Source organism: Centruroides sculpturatus, unplaced genomic scaffold, assembly GCF_000671375.1.
Source record: "Centruroides sculpturatus isolate CEXI.00-Female unplaced genomic scaffold, Cexi_2.0 scaffold85, whole genome shotgun sequence".
Classification (NCBI taxonomy): Eukaryota; Metazoa; Arthropoda; class Arachnida; order Scorpiones; family Buthidae; genus Centruroides; species Centruroides sculpturatus.
In genome coordinates this window covers 1,573,915-1,587,358 of record NW_019384798.1, presented here as the reverse complement: position 1 = coordinate 1,587,358, position 13,444 = coordinate 1,573,915, and the positions used below count along the sequence as shown (strand labels likewise).

The 13,444-nt window shown below is 37.9% G+C and overlaps 2 protein-coding genes across 2 annotated transcripts; both read right to left on the bottom strand.

Annotated features, from left to right (window-relative positions):
- Positions 1 to 3,455: 3,455 nt before the first annotated feature.
- On the bottom strand, positions 3,456 to 6,087 carry LOC111629497 (dimethylaniline monooxygenase [N-oxide-forming] 5-like). The gene is made up of 2 exons (XM_023373415.1): positions 5,321 to 6,087; positions 3,456 to 4,454 (listed from the first exon to the last, which is right to left on the bottom strand). Exons 1-2 carry the CDS (start codon positions 5,945 to 5,947, stop codon positions 3,555 to 3,557), a joined length of 1,527 nt encoding a protein of 508 aa, XP_023229183.1. The 5' UTR covers positions 5,948 to 6,087; the 3' UTR covers positions 3,456 to 3,554.
- Positions 6,088 to 7,157: 1,070 nt separating this feature from the next.
- On the bottom strand, positions 7,158 to 8,268 carry LOC111629498 (E3 ubiquitin-protein ligase RNF114-like). Its single transcript, XM_023373416.1, has one exon. It carries the CDS (start codon positions 8,144 to 8,146, stop codon positions 7,670 to 7,672), a length of 477 nt encoding a protein of 158 aa, XP_023229184.1. The 5' UTR covers positions 8,147 to 8,268; the 3' UTR covers positions 7,158 to 7,669.
- Between the last annotated feature and the right edge of the window lie 5,176 nt (positions 8,269 to 13,444).

Here is a 13,444-nt window from a genome sequence, read left to right as displayed (position 1 = left end):
TTGAATTGGGGCTCTGGAAGTTTTAAACCAGAGCAGAAAATGTAAACATCGACGAGTATACATCCCTACCAATGCACTTTTAATATTTATTATCTAGCACAGGAGTCGGCAACCTGTTGAGTCGGAAGAGCCAAAATTACAATTTACAAAATTTCAAAGTTTTTAAAGAGCCACAAAATTTTTTTTTGCCAACAGTAAATAGTACTCGCATAAATAAAGTTTTTTGAATAAAAAAAACTAATCTATTTATTCATAAGGAAAAAATATTTATTTATTCATATATAAGTAGTGTTTTTCACAACAAATTAGATAATAGAAACATCCGACGACGGCGTCATTCGAGAGCTTCCGACGGACTGACAACAGTGACGACGCGTGTCACGGGGGAGGGGTGCGGTGAAAAGCGAGTACAAGTGGCTGACAGATAGAATCAATGCCTAATCCTCGTTAATCGATTCAGAACGATTTTTAAATGTTTTTTTTTGATAAAATAAATAATATTTGCGTATGGAACTAAAGAGCCGCAGCTTCACATCCAAAGAGCCGCAGGTTGCCGACCCCTGATCTAGCAGAAAAGCGGTGATTATCAGAAAAGTTTGGATTGATTAAAGCTAGAATAAATAAAAGAATTCATTACAAATTCTATTTTAAATATCGACAGGGCTGCATATCACAATTTTCTACCGAAACTTTGAGAAATAAATAAATGATAAAACCAGAGCGAGAAATAAAATAGAAAATTTCAAAGAATGTTTTCGACTTTTATCGTCTAGATGGTTCGAGAGTCCCCGTTTATTCAAAAATGTCCGCAGTATTCGAAGTTAAAGTGGTTGTTTTAATTAGTTTCGTTTAAATTACATCAAAACACGCTTCTCAGATCAGTAATAGTCTATAGACTGTTTACGGTAAAGTTTTACTTTTCTGACGAGTTGTATAACATCTTTATGTAACTTATTAAACAGAAAGACTAACCACAGCGGGGAGAAGTGTGGCTACATTGCTGCACTACTACACATCATTGTTCACGTCGTCATTAATTACACTTTTTATGTCTAAGAGTGACTGGTCAGTAGAGTCCGGACACGAATACGAATATTGCGATTCACTACGTAATTTCGGATAAATAAAAAAACTCTGCATAAAATTTACTTAAAGAATTAAGACTCGCTCGGGAAAATTGTTTTTCGTAATATTTAAAATTATTAACACGGAAAAGTGATAAAAATACTGTAGATTTTACGCCCGAAAATCTGTCAATATAATTATAATTAAAAGAAAATTATAATTAAATATAGCTTTGTAAAGAAACGTACGTAAAAATAACACTGAATATTCTTTACTTTTTAAATGGTAAAACAATGCACTTAGTCAAATACTCTCTTTGAGTGGCTAATGGATGGAATCGTTGGTGCGTAACAGCCACCAGCTAAATTGCGTCGGGTTGGTGCTCTGTAAAACCCATGCGCCAATGCGTATAATTTTCTTTACACCATTCAAATATTTTGGCCGTGGAAGCTGTCATCTATTCGACAATACGGCGCTTCCGTTGGGAATACGCGTGTACAGTACGAATTTATATTGGAATATACAACAGAAATCTTATCGTTGTTTTTCACGTGTATAGAAACTTGTAATAAGATACGTAATGCGGTTATAATAAGATACTGTATTAATTTTAAGTCATTGAAAGTGCGTTAAAATATGAAAATAATTGCGCAATATGCATTTATATTTTAGAAAATAGGAGTGAAGCCGCGCTTCCTCAGCTCCCATGGACGGCACGCTACTGGCCAACAACCATCTCTACCGACATCTTCAAACCACGTTGAAGTTGCTGCGATTCGGAATACCTTTCAATGCAGTTGGCCGTCCCGTAGATCGATCTTTCTCATAAAAACAAGATGTCCCTGACAACTGTTTTTCAGAATATATTTTGACATTCCCTGCTGACAAGTGTTTTTGTAGAAATTCAAAATATTTCGTGTAGAATATCTCTTTTGGCAATACCACGCAACAGTGTGGTGCTGAGACTAAATAACGTCATACCAGGTTTGCCGATAGAAACAAAACTCTAAGAACACTACTTTTTGCTACGGCAATCTTTATTAGAGAAGTTGCGGCTGACGATTTCAACGCGAAAACGGGTACGTCGGACGTTCAGCGCCGTTTTCCTAAAAGCCTAAAAGTTGGCAATGTTTGGGACGTCGAGCGTGATTCCACCGACTATCCAAACACCATTGTCAAACTTCTAGGCTTATAGGAAAACGGCGGTGAACGTCCGACGTACGCGTTTTCGCGTTGGAGACGTCAGCCGCAACCTCTCTATTATCCAAGATCTATAAACGCGAGGTCACGATATTACTTACGAATTATTATTTCGGTTCCTTAGTTCCGTAGCCACGGCATAACCATAACTTTCATTCTCTATACAGTACATGCCAGTGGCGTGCCGTGACATTTGATGATAGGGAAGCCGTGTTTCTATAAGAAGCCGACTTCCAGGGGCAATCAGTTAATTCTTTCTTTAAATTGTATTTTTAATAGATTATTTATCCGACGTACTGTACTTTATAATAAATAAACGAGTTCAATATAATTACTTCCGTTATTAGATCCAATATACTCCATACGCCCTCTAAATGCCAATTCTCGCTTCGATAAAGACGTATAACATGTATTTATTTAGATATAATGTATGTATTAACCGTAACTATATCGTTATAACTTTCAATATTTATTTTATATTATTTACTAATTTTAAATTCTATTCCGCTTCGATTTCCAAATCGCTTCAAATGCCAAAGAATCGACTATTTTTCTTGTCTCTTGCCAGCTAAATCGTCAAAGCCATTCTTATTCAACACACTAATTTCATTGGAAAATAGTAGGCGAGCCAACAAGACAATTTTTGCATTTTTATGCATCTACAGAGACATTTTATCGCTAAAATATCGAACAAAGTTTTTTTATCGAAGCGTTTAAATTTAACTTAGGCATTGGCCTTTCTCTTTTAAACTCCCGTCAACTATACAGAAAACTATGGTAAAAACATATGGTCGGGTTAAGTTATAAATCTACTCTAAAACCCGATTCGCTTAATCGGGCCAGGGCGGGCGGCTAACGGCCCGGAACCGGTCCCGGATACAATTGGATGCGGTATACGCGTAGCATTCACCCCAGGTCCTAGGCTTCCACCGGCTAAACCGGGTGAGGTCGGTGCTCCGTAAAGCGCGTGCGCGAATATGGCTGTTTGGATGCCGATCTTATCATTTTTTTCACGCATAGTGTAGAAATTTGTAATAAGATACGTAATGCGGTTATAATAAACTATCGCGCGATTATTTTTGTATAATTAAAATTAACATGTATTTATTTTTTAGAAAATACGAGGGAAGCGGCGCATCCACCGCTTCCAACGTCGGCACGCCACTGCTTTCATATTTCACAAAGGATTAATTAATTTTTCATATTTTTAAAGATACTTTTGTAAAGTGATTAAAGTGTAATATAAAAAGCGTTTTACTTTTCGCATCAATACAAGGAGAAGAGTTTCTTTAATTGTCATCTGACCTAAAACGAGTTTGCAAAGGATATCGAGCTCTCTGCTTGTAACCGAGAATGGTTTCTCTGGCTTTGTCCCAACAGTGTGGCCCTTGCAACCTGTATTGATAAGGAAGACTCGGACCCAGCATCAAAGCCCAAAACAATTTCGGATCCGTAAAAAACATCTTCGAAAAATTCGGCTTCGCTCCGATTAACTCCGCGATCTCGTCCGAGTATCTGATATAATCGATTTGGATTGTGTGACGTTTAGAATCGTAATAACGTGTCTCCAGTTGTCTTTTTCTCTTTTCGACGTCTTTCTTCATTTCTTTCTCGCTAGGAAAAGGTACTTTATTTAAAAGTACCTGCACAAACCATCTGCTTTGTAATTCGTCAATGGAAAAACTTCCACCTATCGCTTGAAACAATCCGATCACACCCAAAGTCGGGTGTTTCAGATGCGTAGGATATACCAGTTTGTATAGTTCCACCCGATTATCGGTGGTGTCTATGATATTTTTGCCGAGGAATGGAAATTTAATGTCGTACCCCGTGGCTAGGATGACGTGATCCACTTCCGTGACGTGCGAATCTCCCTGGAAGACGATGCCCTTCTCTTCGAATCGCTGTACGTCTCCTTTAACTGTAATTCTACCGCTGAGAATACAATTTGCAACGGAATCGTTGATGGTGGGATGCTGCTGAAAGAATCGATGCTCGGGCTTTAACTGGAAAGCTTTGTGATCGAAACACCTATTCAAGTCTGTTTCTATCCACCAAGACGAGACATTTATTGGCGCTAGTCTCAAGCCGATAGAGAAATATCTCGTTATGAAAGATTCGTCGTTGGGTTTACCACCTTTTCCTACTCGATTTATAACCCAACATCCTCTACGAGTGCTCCAATACACCTGCAATGAAAAGTATTGTACAGTACAATTTTTTAATATTGGATTCTCTGAAAGTTACGAGTTAAATGAAAAAAACAAATGTAGTACATACTGTATAAAAGTATAAAATAAGTAGCTCTTAGAGATTCAATAATGGATATTCCGCGTTAGACAGGTTTTTTGGTCTTATAATCAGGGTTGTGGAGTCGGAGTCGGAGTCGTGGAGTTTGGTAGTCCGTAATACGGGAATTTTATGGCTTCAACCCCACCAGTAACCGAGTGGATGAAACCATCGAACAATGACCATGGATTAGCGCCTTGCCACGGGCTGGCTACGTGGAATTTTTCTTGAATTTTTTCACCTTTGTAACACCTAAATAGGGGCCAATTTTCTAACAAAGTCCTACTGGGAGGCCTTCCTCTTGGCAGATCGCTACGTGTCGCGTTGCCGTAACCAAATAAACCAAACCAAACAATGGCTTCGTAACTAATACTCACGTTGCCGCGAGTTTACAGATTTAAATATATAAATTCTAATTAATAAGTAAACGCGTAGATTGGTACAAGCCTCGAACAATACGCGCGTGTATTCTTCCAGTTTCTCAAAGTGGAATCCACGGACTCACAAAGGGTGAACGAACAAGTTTCGCAACATCCTCGAAACGTTCAGGAGGGTGCGTTAGATCTCCTCCGTTAATTCACATTCACACTTACGCACATACTAATTGTTTACGCTCAAATGACAGACTGATCTTTCATTTAGCGTGTTAGGTAAATGCTGATCTATTATGTCCCTGCGCATTATTTAATATATACGCACGATTTTGTGAAAGTAAATTGACGTAACACTAACAAAACTTAATTGTTATATTCAAAAAGGGTCTTACCCGTTTAGCCACGTTGCAAGTTTCGACAGCGGCGTCGGCTCCCGAATTTCCCGTTCCAATCACCGCCACTCTACCGTCACGAAACTCGTCCGGCCGTCTGTACGCCTGCGTGTGTAGAATTCTCCCGCGAAATTTCTCTTGTCCGGGAAATTTCGGGATGTTGGGATACGCGTGATGCCCGTTGCATATCATCACCGCATCCGCCTCGTCCCGTATATTTTCTCCGGTCTTCAGATTCACAGCCGAGACGATCCACCTTCCCGTGGCATCGTAGTCCTCCGACTGTTCCACGTTGACCACTCGATGACGGAATTTTACGTCGGCAACCAAGTCGAAGTGTTCGGCGTACATTTGCAAATATCTAAACATTAAGGTGTTGTGCATGTAATTGGGGAACTCTTTGGGGGGTGGAAAGTCGCTGAACGACGTCAGCTCTTTGCTGGTGTTGATAATGGTCGATTTGGTGACGGATGCCAGACCTTCTTCGTTGGATTCTTTGTACTTCCATAAACCCCCGATGTCGTCGCTCTGTTCGTAGCACACCACCCGTAAGCCTGCCTCTTTGCAGGCTTTGATGGCTGTCAGCCCCACCACACCGCATCCTATAACGGCCACACGCATCTTCATTACGAATAGTTGCGGCTCTGACTTAATTTCCTTTTTATATTACGTACACGCTGAACATTCCCTTATTTTTAAAACTGATTTATTGTGAAAACGTCATTAGATTGCTAAAGCTGCGCGTGACTTCTATTAATAGCAGAGTAAGCGTTTTTCTTTGTTTTAATGATTTTAAATCACGCAATTGACAAATACAAATTTTATTTATGTATATTTTAAATAATTTCCTTTAATAATTTAACTATATATTTATATATTATCTAGATTAAGCATACAAGTATCGACATAGAATATGGAATATACATATATGGCATAAAGTGAAAGCAAATAAAACTCAATTAAACCAGTTAAACTATTGGCTAAGACATGACCGCCGAATGAGAGAGCTTACACAGATGAATATATTACCTGGGACGTGGTGAGAACCTTGTCTTCTTTTAATGTAGACCTTGTATTTTATTCTGGGCCAAATTCTATCATCGGGCGGGAATTATTAGTATCTTGTGACATTGGGCTATTGCGTGGCTAAAGCGTCAGCTGTTATGGTCACTAAAATCAGCCTGGTTCAAGCGTGACTTCTCCTTTTATAGAAAACTATCAGATAGGCCCGGCGTTGCACGGGAAAAAAGTAACGATAGCAAAGATTTACATTATTACATTATAGTCAATCTTACCCGTTTTCAAAGAATGCAAGAATTAGGTCCCCCTGTTTCCGGACTAATTAGAAAATTTTCAGATGGGTTTAAAAAATGTTCGATTTCACGCAAAAATGAAAAAACTGCATCTGCGCCTGTAAATCTTGCACGTCGCTTTCTCTTAACACTTCCATCGTTAAAACTTCCATCGTTGACACTTCCATTCTTAACACTTCAATTGTTGATACTTCCATTGTTACTTAACACTTCCATTGTGGAAACCTTAATCCTGTCTCTCTCCCCGGAGGGGGGGGATTTTCAAAAAATCCCTTCTTAGTGTGCGTTTTCGTGACGTACAGTACCCTAACTGTGTACCAAATTTCAACTTTCAACTCCTAACCGTTTGGGCTCTGCGCTTATTATTATTATTATTATTATCAACTCGTCTCGATTATATATATAGATATGACGAACCATCGGGTCGGCTCCCGATGCGGGCATTTTCTGACTGGCTTTCGAATTAGCAGGAACTTCGACATCCTCCGAATGACAGAAAACGGGAGAGATGTGGAACTAGATAAGATTCTGCCTTTCCCGTTCATAAAATCGATCCGATTTTCTACTAAATTTCGTGTCAAAATTGATAATTCCTTTTAACTTTTAAAATGTTCCCGAGCCTCGGGATCTCGTATCTACGCGCGCGCGCGTTGCTTCGCCTTATTCCATACATCCAGTTATTAACCTAATTTACAATAAAATACAATAAGATTATAAGAAAAGAAAACCAATTTTTGGAACTTCTAAACCGGCGGGTCCCTTTCTTTTACCAAAGAAATAAACCGATCAATCAGCTGGCAATTGCGCTTTCGTCCGAATTGACAAATTATTTCGTGTTTCCGCGAAATTCTTAAAACAAAAAAGTTATTACGAATCTTAATATGAGTTTCTTTTGTTGTAAATAAACCAAATCGTCCGTAAAGAAAAGTAATCAAATTTTATTGACGTATTCGATATTCAAATTTTACGGCAACGAAATGTTTCTTATACTCGAAATTGTTCATTCAAATTTTGTGTTAATTTTATTAAATTATCTTCAAATTCCGGAAAGATTCTTGGTCCAGCATTCCAAACAAATAAACGATTTTGCGCCCCTCTTCTCCTTTCTCAGGCGCTTTAATAGTCCTTTACCGGAAACGTTCTTCTCGCATCGCCCGCATTTAACGATTTTCTTAAGAGTTGATCTTTTCTTTTTTCCGTTATTGATAGTCCTTTGGCATTTCTCTGCGTGATGACGTAATCGCGATAAAAGGATCACTTCTCCGCAGTAGTCACAGACGGCGTAATGGGTCGACGCGATACTCTCGATTTTCTCTATTTTATCTCCTCGCCGTTTAATGCCGAATATCGGAGATCTACAAAGTGGACACCGACGATTCCTCTGTTCCGCGGCTCTATTCATGCAAGATTTGCAGAACTCGTGTCCGCAACTGGTGGATACCGGATGGACGTAAACGTCCAGACAGATGGGACACGTCACTTCGGAAAGGTCTATAAGTTCTCGGTCGGCCATTTTCGTCTCCGGTCTCTAAGAATGAATCGAAGGAGAAGATTGTTTCGCGATAAAATCGGGCGACGATCGTTTATTTCTTCGATTGTTTAGTACTCCAAACGTTTTATAATTTAAATCGGACGTTGTATTAATATTTATTAAATTCGGATCCTTAAAATAAGGCATTTTACGTACTACTTTTATATAATTTTAGTTGAAATTTTCAAAGAAAACGATTAGTTACATAAAATAATGCATATTTGTAAATATAGGTAACGAGTTCGTAATTATTTATTTAAGGTTATAAGAATTTGATACGAACTATAGAGTAATTCTATAATTCCTTATTAGATATGTTCTGATTTTAGAGAGTTAAACAACCCTTTCGTCAATGCCTCTTTCTTAAATTTTAGTTTAATTAAACATAATTAAAGGTAAAAAAATACTTCAAACTGAAAGAAAACGGAACAAGTGCGTTAATTTTTAAGAGGAAACTTGGAAGTTTATTTTCGTTGATCTCGCCCGCCGGCGAAATCTGACACCGCTGTCTCACATTGTTTACAACTGGATGACCTCGATAACAGCCGGTGTCGTCTTTCCCGGAACGTTTACATATCCGCCCCAGGGAACGAAGGGACTAAAGTAGGGTGAATACGAGCCGGCCGTAGGGCCTATATTTGTAAATATTTCGGAAAAATTACTTTTTTTATTGCCATTTCCGTCCCCCGACTTAATTAAACGTATATATGTTACAGTCAAAACCCGTTTTTAGTTAGAACGCGTTTTAACTAGTTGAAACTAGTTTATACTGAATGTCTTTGTTAAAACCTGTTTTGTCTAGTTGAAACTAGTTTATACTGAATGTCTTTGTTAAAACCCGTTTTGTCTAGTTAAAACTAGTTTTAACTCAAATTCATTTTTGACTAGCAGTAAATTCTAGTNTTAATTAAAAAATTAAAAAAACTATTGGATGTCGTTTTTGACATCAGAAAGTTGCTTTAAATAACTTTACCGAAGTAAAATCCGTGTAGAACTTTAGAACGATAAATGTAATTTGATATCAAATTACATCCACTTTATAGGCTATAAATCTGCTTTATAAAATATACCCACGTGGGTTTGGCCAAGCCCACGTGGAACTCAGCCGCGATGGATGGATCACATTCTACGTCACCTTCCGTCGACTAACCTAGCAACTGATAGAATTGTAACAGGAAAAGAAAAAACACATTTAATGTAAGAAAAGTAAAAAAAGCCACCTATCCGGTTATAAGAAACAAGTATATCATAATTACAATCCAGTCGAATGTTACAATTGTATTATAAGATTCTAAGATTATATAATTGCTAGTGTTTTTAAGTATTATTAAAACGAGGCAACTTCCATTCTTTTACGTTGCTTTAAGGTATTTTGCGTAAATTAGGATTAAAATAAACGTTGGAACGTGTACTTTGGACTTTACAGCTCGATTTGACATAGTTAGAGCTGCCCGCATAGCGTAGACATTATAAAGTTACTGCCACACAGAAGAGAGCGAGCGAATATTACGACGTCAGATTACGACGAATGTTATCTTTCTCGTTGTCACGTAATAGAATGAATTTTTCGCATTCTTTCAACAGCGGAGAAAGAAAGCGGACAGACGGAGACGTTTATTCTTTCTATTTCCATTATTTTTCTACTTCCCGTCCTTTCCTGTCTACACAATTAATCGATTTATCTCCGAGGAAACTTCGGTCAATTTATTTTTTCTCATACACAAACAATGGAATGCGACGCGTACGGAAAGGACCCGCTTTGGAATTAGTGTCATTTTTCTAGCCACGCGGCCTAATAAGCACAAAATTATAAGTGAGAATAGCGCGAAGCGTGAAAAGTTTCGTGCGGATCCGCCCGCCGCTTACACCGAATACATTAGTACGCGGTCGGCCAACCTATTTCGTTACGTTTATGTATTATGTTAATATAAGGCGACATTCAGTGTCGACGTCTGTGTTCTAGCGTCACGCATACTTTTTATTTTGGTTAACTTTAGATCTTTCTTTTAGATTTTAGTCCCCTTTCCACTCTAAGAGTACTAAGAAACCAGAGAATTTTTTTAAAAGAGTATATTGTTGGTTAGTACAAGGGGTCCCGAGACCAGCTCATAAATGTGTACAGAAAGGCTCGTATGGAAAAATCTAGTTCATTGTAAGGGCTCGTAAAATCACGTGTATTTTGTTACGTCTTAACTTTTATTTTCCATGTTTGCGATAAAATAACTTACCATATATATATAACATATGTTACCGTGAATGACCGATATCTGGCGAATGTCAACATTCTCCGGTGACTGTCAGCATTCGCACAATCGTTTCGTGTATGTACGAAATATTTGCTAAATATCGTTATTTCCCACTTACACCGGAAAATGTCGACATTCGGCATGCGCCGATGGTAAATGTTGAATAAAAGTATTTTTATTACGTTAAGACAAAAATGCAACTTTTTAACACGTCATAATAGAAGAAAGCTTAAGTAACGGCGCATGTAAATAAACTGTTGAACCTAAAACGAACAGTCTAAATCATTAAAGAAAATAATACAATAATAAACGTACGCATGAATTATGTGATTAACGTTATACAATCTTATGTATTGCGACAACTTAAACTATTATGGCACTTTGAATCGCGCGAGAGTCCCTTGTTTCGCAACTGCTTTTATTCGTAGAACACTTCTTTTTGCAATGACGGCGTGTATAGTCTCGACCTCCACTTTTCGAATTAGCCGCAGCCGCATCCTCTCGGCGATATTTCTCGAGAAGAAATCTCATCTATGGAAAGTACCTTTTCTTTACAAATTACGAACCGATTACGGGTATAAAGCCGCTTGAAAGTACCATTTTCGTTTGCTAATTTATACCTAAAAGTTGGAATCTTTTATTCCAACAACAACCCCCAATACATTTCGGGCATCCGTACGGACACGGTCGACACAGAGACTCGTATTCGTACGGTATCGCCAATTTGAGTGGAAGGAAACGGCGAAGAGTTTGGCGACAGATTATCGCCCCTCTGTCCGCATCGGCTTCTCGGGTGTCGTTTCGACCTCCACCAAAGCTTATCTGCGCTTGTTGACATTCACCGGAGAATATCGACATTTTCTAATTTCGGTCTTTCACAGTAACATATAGGTCTATATTAGAAGAAGAAATAAAGATTGATAAGAATGTTTACAGATTGCAAAAACTAACTTAACTTATTATATTGGATTACTCGATGCCACCGAGGAAAAGAAGGCAGCGGTGGGCATTCCACTGATAACGCTTTCCAGTAATATTGGAATAGTTAATAATTTCGACGGTAATACTTCGACACTTCAGCGACACCGAGTTGTATATCCGCGATGTCTCGTGAGTAAATCTAAATTATATAATCCAGCAACGAGTTGCTTAACTTTCTCGGCAACGTTCGGTGGGCCATCTGTTATGACAGTTTTATAAAAAAACATTTTATATTTTTAGCCACTCTTTTTTAATCATACTTTTTAACCACTCTTTGCCACTTTGTATTAAAAACTGACAAAGAGCTTACTTTTGACGGCAGGAATAGGTTTTATAAGAAATGTAAATGCTAACAACGAGTAAAATCGTCATTAACTCCGACCCTACTGGTGATACGCACGACCCCCTTTATCTCCCCACCCCTCGACTTTTAATCATCAAAATTTAATAGCGTCGATCCCCCTAAAAACCTCCCTGCAAAATTTTAGAAAATTTAGACATAAAACACGGGAGTTATTCGGCTTCAAAGAAGGCGAACAAAATCGTGGTCCCCTCACAAGCAGTAACATCTATACATACAAAAAACTCCCATACTTCTTTATTAATTTTTTTTCTTTTTGTATTTCTCGACATTTCGAGGTCTATCGAGTCCAAACGTGTAAAAATTTCGAAGGGCTATTTTTTTTACCGTGGTCAAACTTTCCCTCTATTACATATAGGTCTAACTTAACAGCCGGGAGATAGAATCAAACTTTGTCTACTTTAAAAGTTATAATAAGCGCGATCAAATCCTTTGTTATAAATAATACATTGTATACAAAAATTGAAGCTAACAATAATAAGCGCTTTTAATCTAAAACAATCATATTTAGTTAATTTTTTGTCGATTATAAGGACAATGGATTGAAAATGTCGTCTGGACGAGCCTTAAAATTAGGGATGCCGAATGCGTCACTGTACCGGTAGTAACAAACCGCAGCTAAATTTTTTAAACGGTATAATTAGCTTTTGGAGTTTGCACCCTTTACATAATTACAGTTGAAAATGTACGAGAAATTCAATCTGAAGCGTCAAGTACAATTTACAAGTATCAAACGAATAAGTAGAAAAAATCTACTCGTTGCAAAGTTCTTCCCGCACGTGCCGATGCGTATATACATCGGGCAATTTTAAATATCACTCGATGTATATACGCATTGGCACGCGTTACGCAACTTTTCCTCTTTGTAATTCAAACTCGTCTAATATAAAATTAATTTATTGTCATTCGAGATCTCTATTGATGACATTGTGGAAGGACACGCGTATACACCAACGGGTTCTTAATGCGAAATGCATCGAATATCAAAGTTATTTTGATAAACTCTTTTATGATTTTTAGACCAACTTCCGCAACATTGCGTAATCCGTCGAGAAAAAGCAATTCGTAACTCGAACGAATCGAACAGTTATTATTATTACGGCTTTATATCGAGGGCGGACGTCTTCTGTGACGAAATTTAAGTCTTAAATCTATTACTTTCGACTCGTAGCGCCTAGCCGACGGCGCTTTGTCCTTTTTTAACACCGGAGAAGACGTACGCGGAAGGGAGTCGGCGGTTACGGGTGTTGTATGGTAACACCGATAGCCTTTAACCTCGTCTGTCACCGCTAAACATTTTTATACTCGAAACAACAGTTGGAAGTTTTCGCTTTATTATTATATTTTGATTTGTGTTATTTCGTATTTTCTCTCATAAAATATTATTAAACTAAATGTGATTTGATATACAGTATTATTGTTATTCAGCCTGGTGTCGGAATACGAGACAATCGAAGACGTATTACTGCAAAAGACGTAAATATATGGAGGAAATCGAACGACACCCGCCACAAATCAATCTTATCACGAGGAAAAGAGATTGTTTATTGTTTTTTTCTGACGTTTAGATAAGAAATAAATAGGCTAAATAAAAATTCAGAAAAAGTGCGTGTTGCTGTTATGACGCAACGGCTGGCGATTTTCCAGACACCCGCGTATTTGTCACTTTGCTGTCGTTACATATTTAAGCTG

Bases quoted from the DNA above. Each gene is read 5' to 3' on its own strand.
- LOC111629498 (XM_023373416.1), bottom strand. From the start codon at position 8,146: ATGGCCGACCGAGAACTTATAGACCTTTCCGAAGTGACGTGTCCCATC.
- LOC111629497 (XM_023373415.1), bottom strand. From the start codon at position 5,947: ATGAAGATGCGTGTGGCCGTTATAGGATGCGGTGTGGTGGGGCTGACA. The intron at 4,455-5,320 runs GTAAGACCCTTT...TTTTCATTGCAG, and splicing joins CTTGCAACGTGGCTAAACGG to GTGTATTGGAGCACTCGTAG.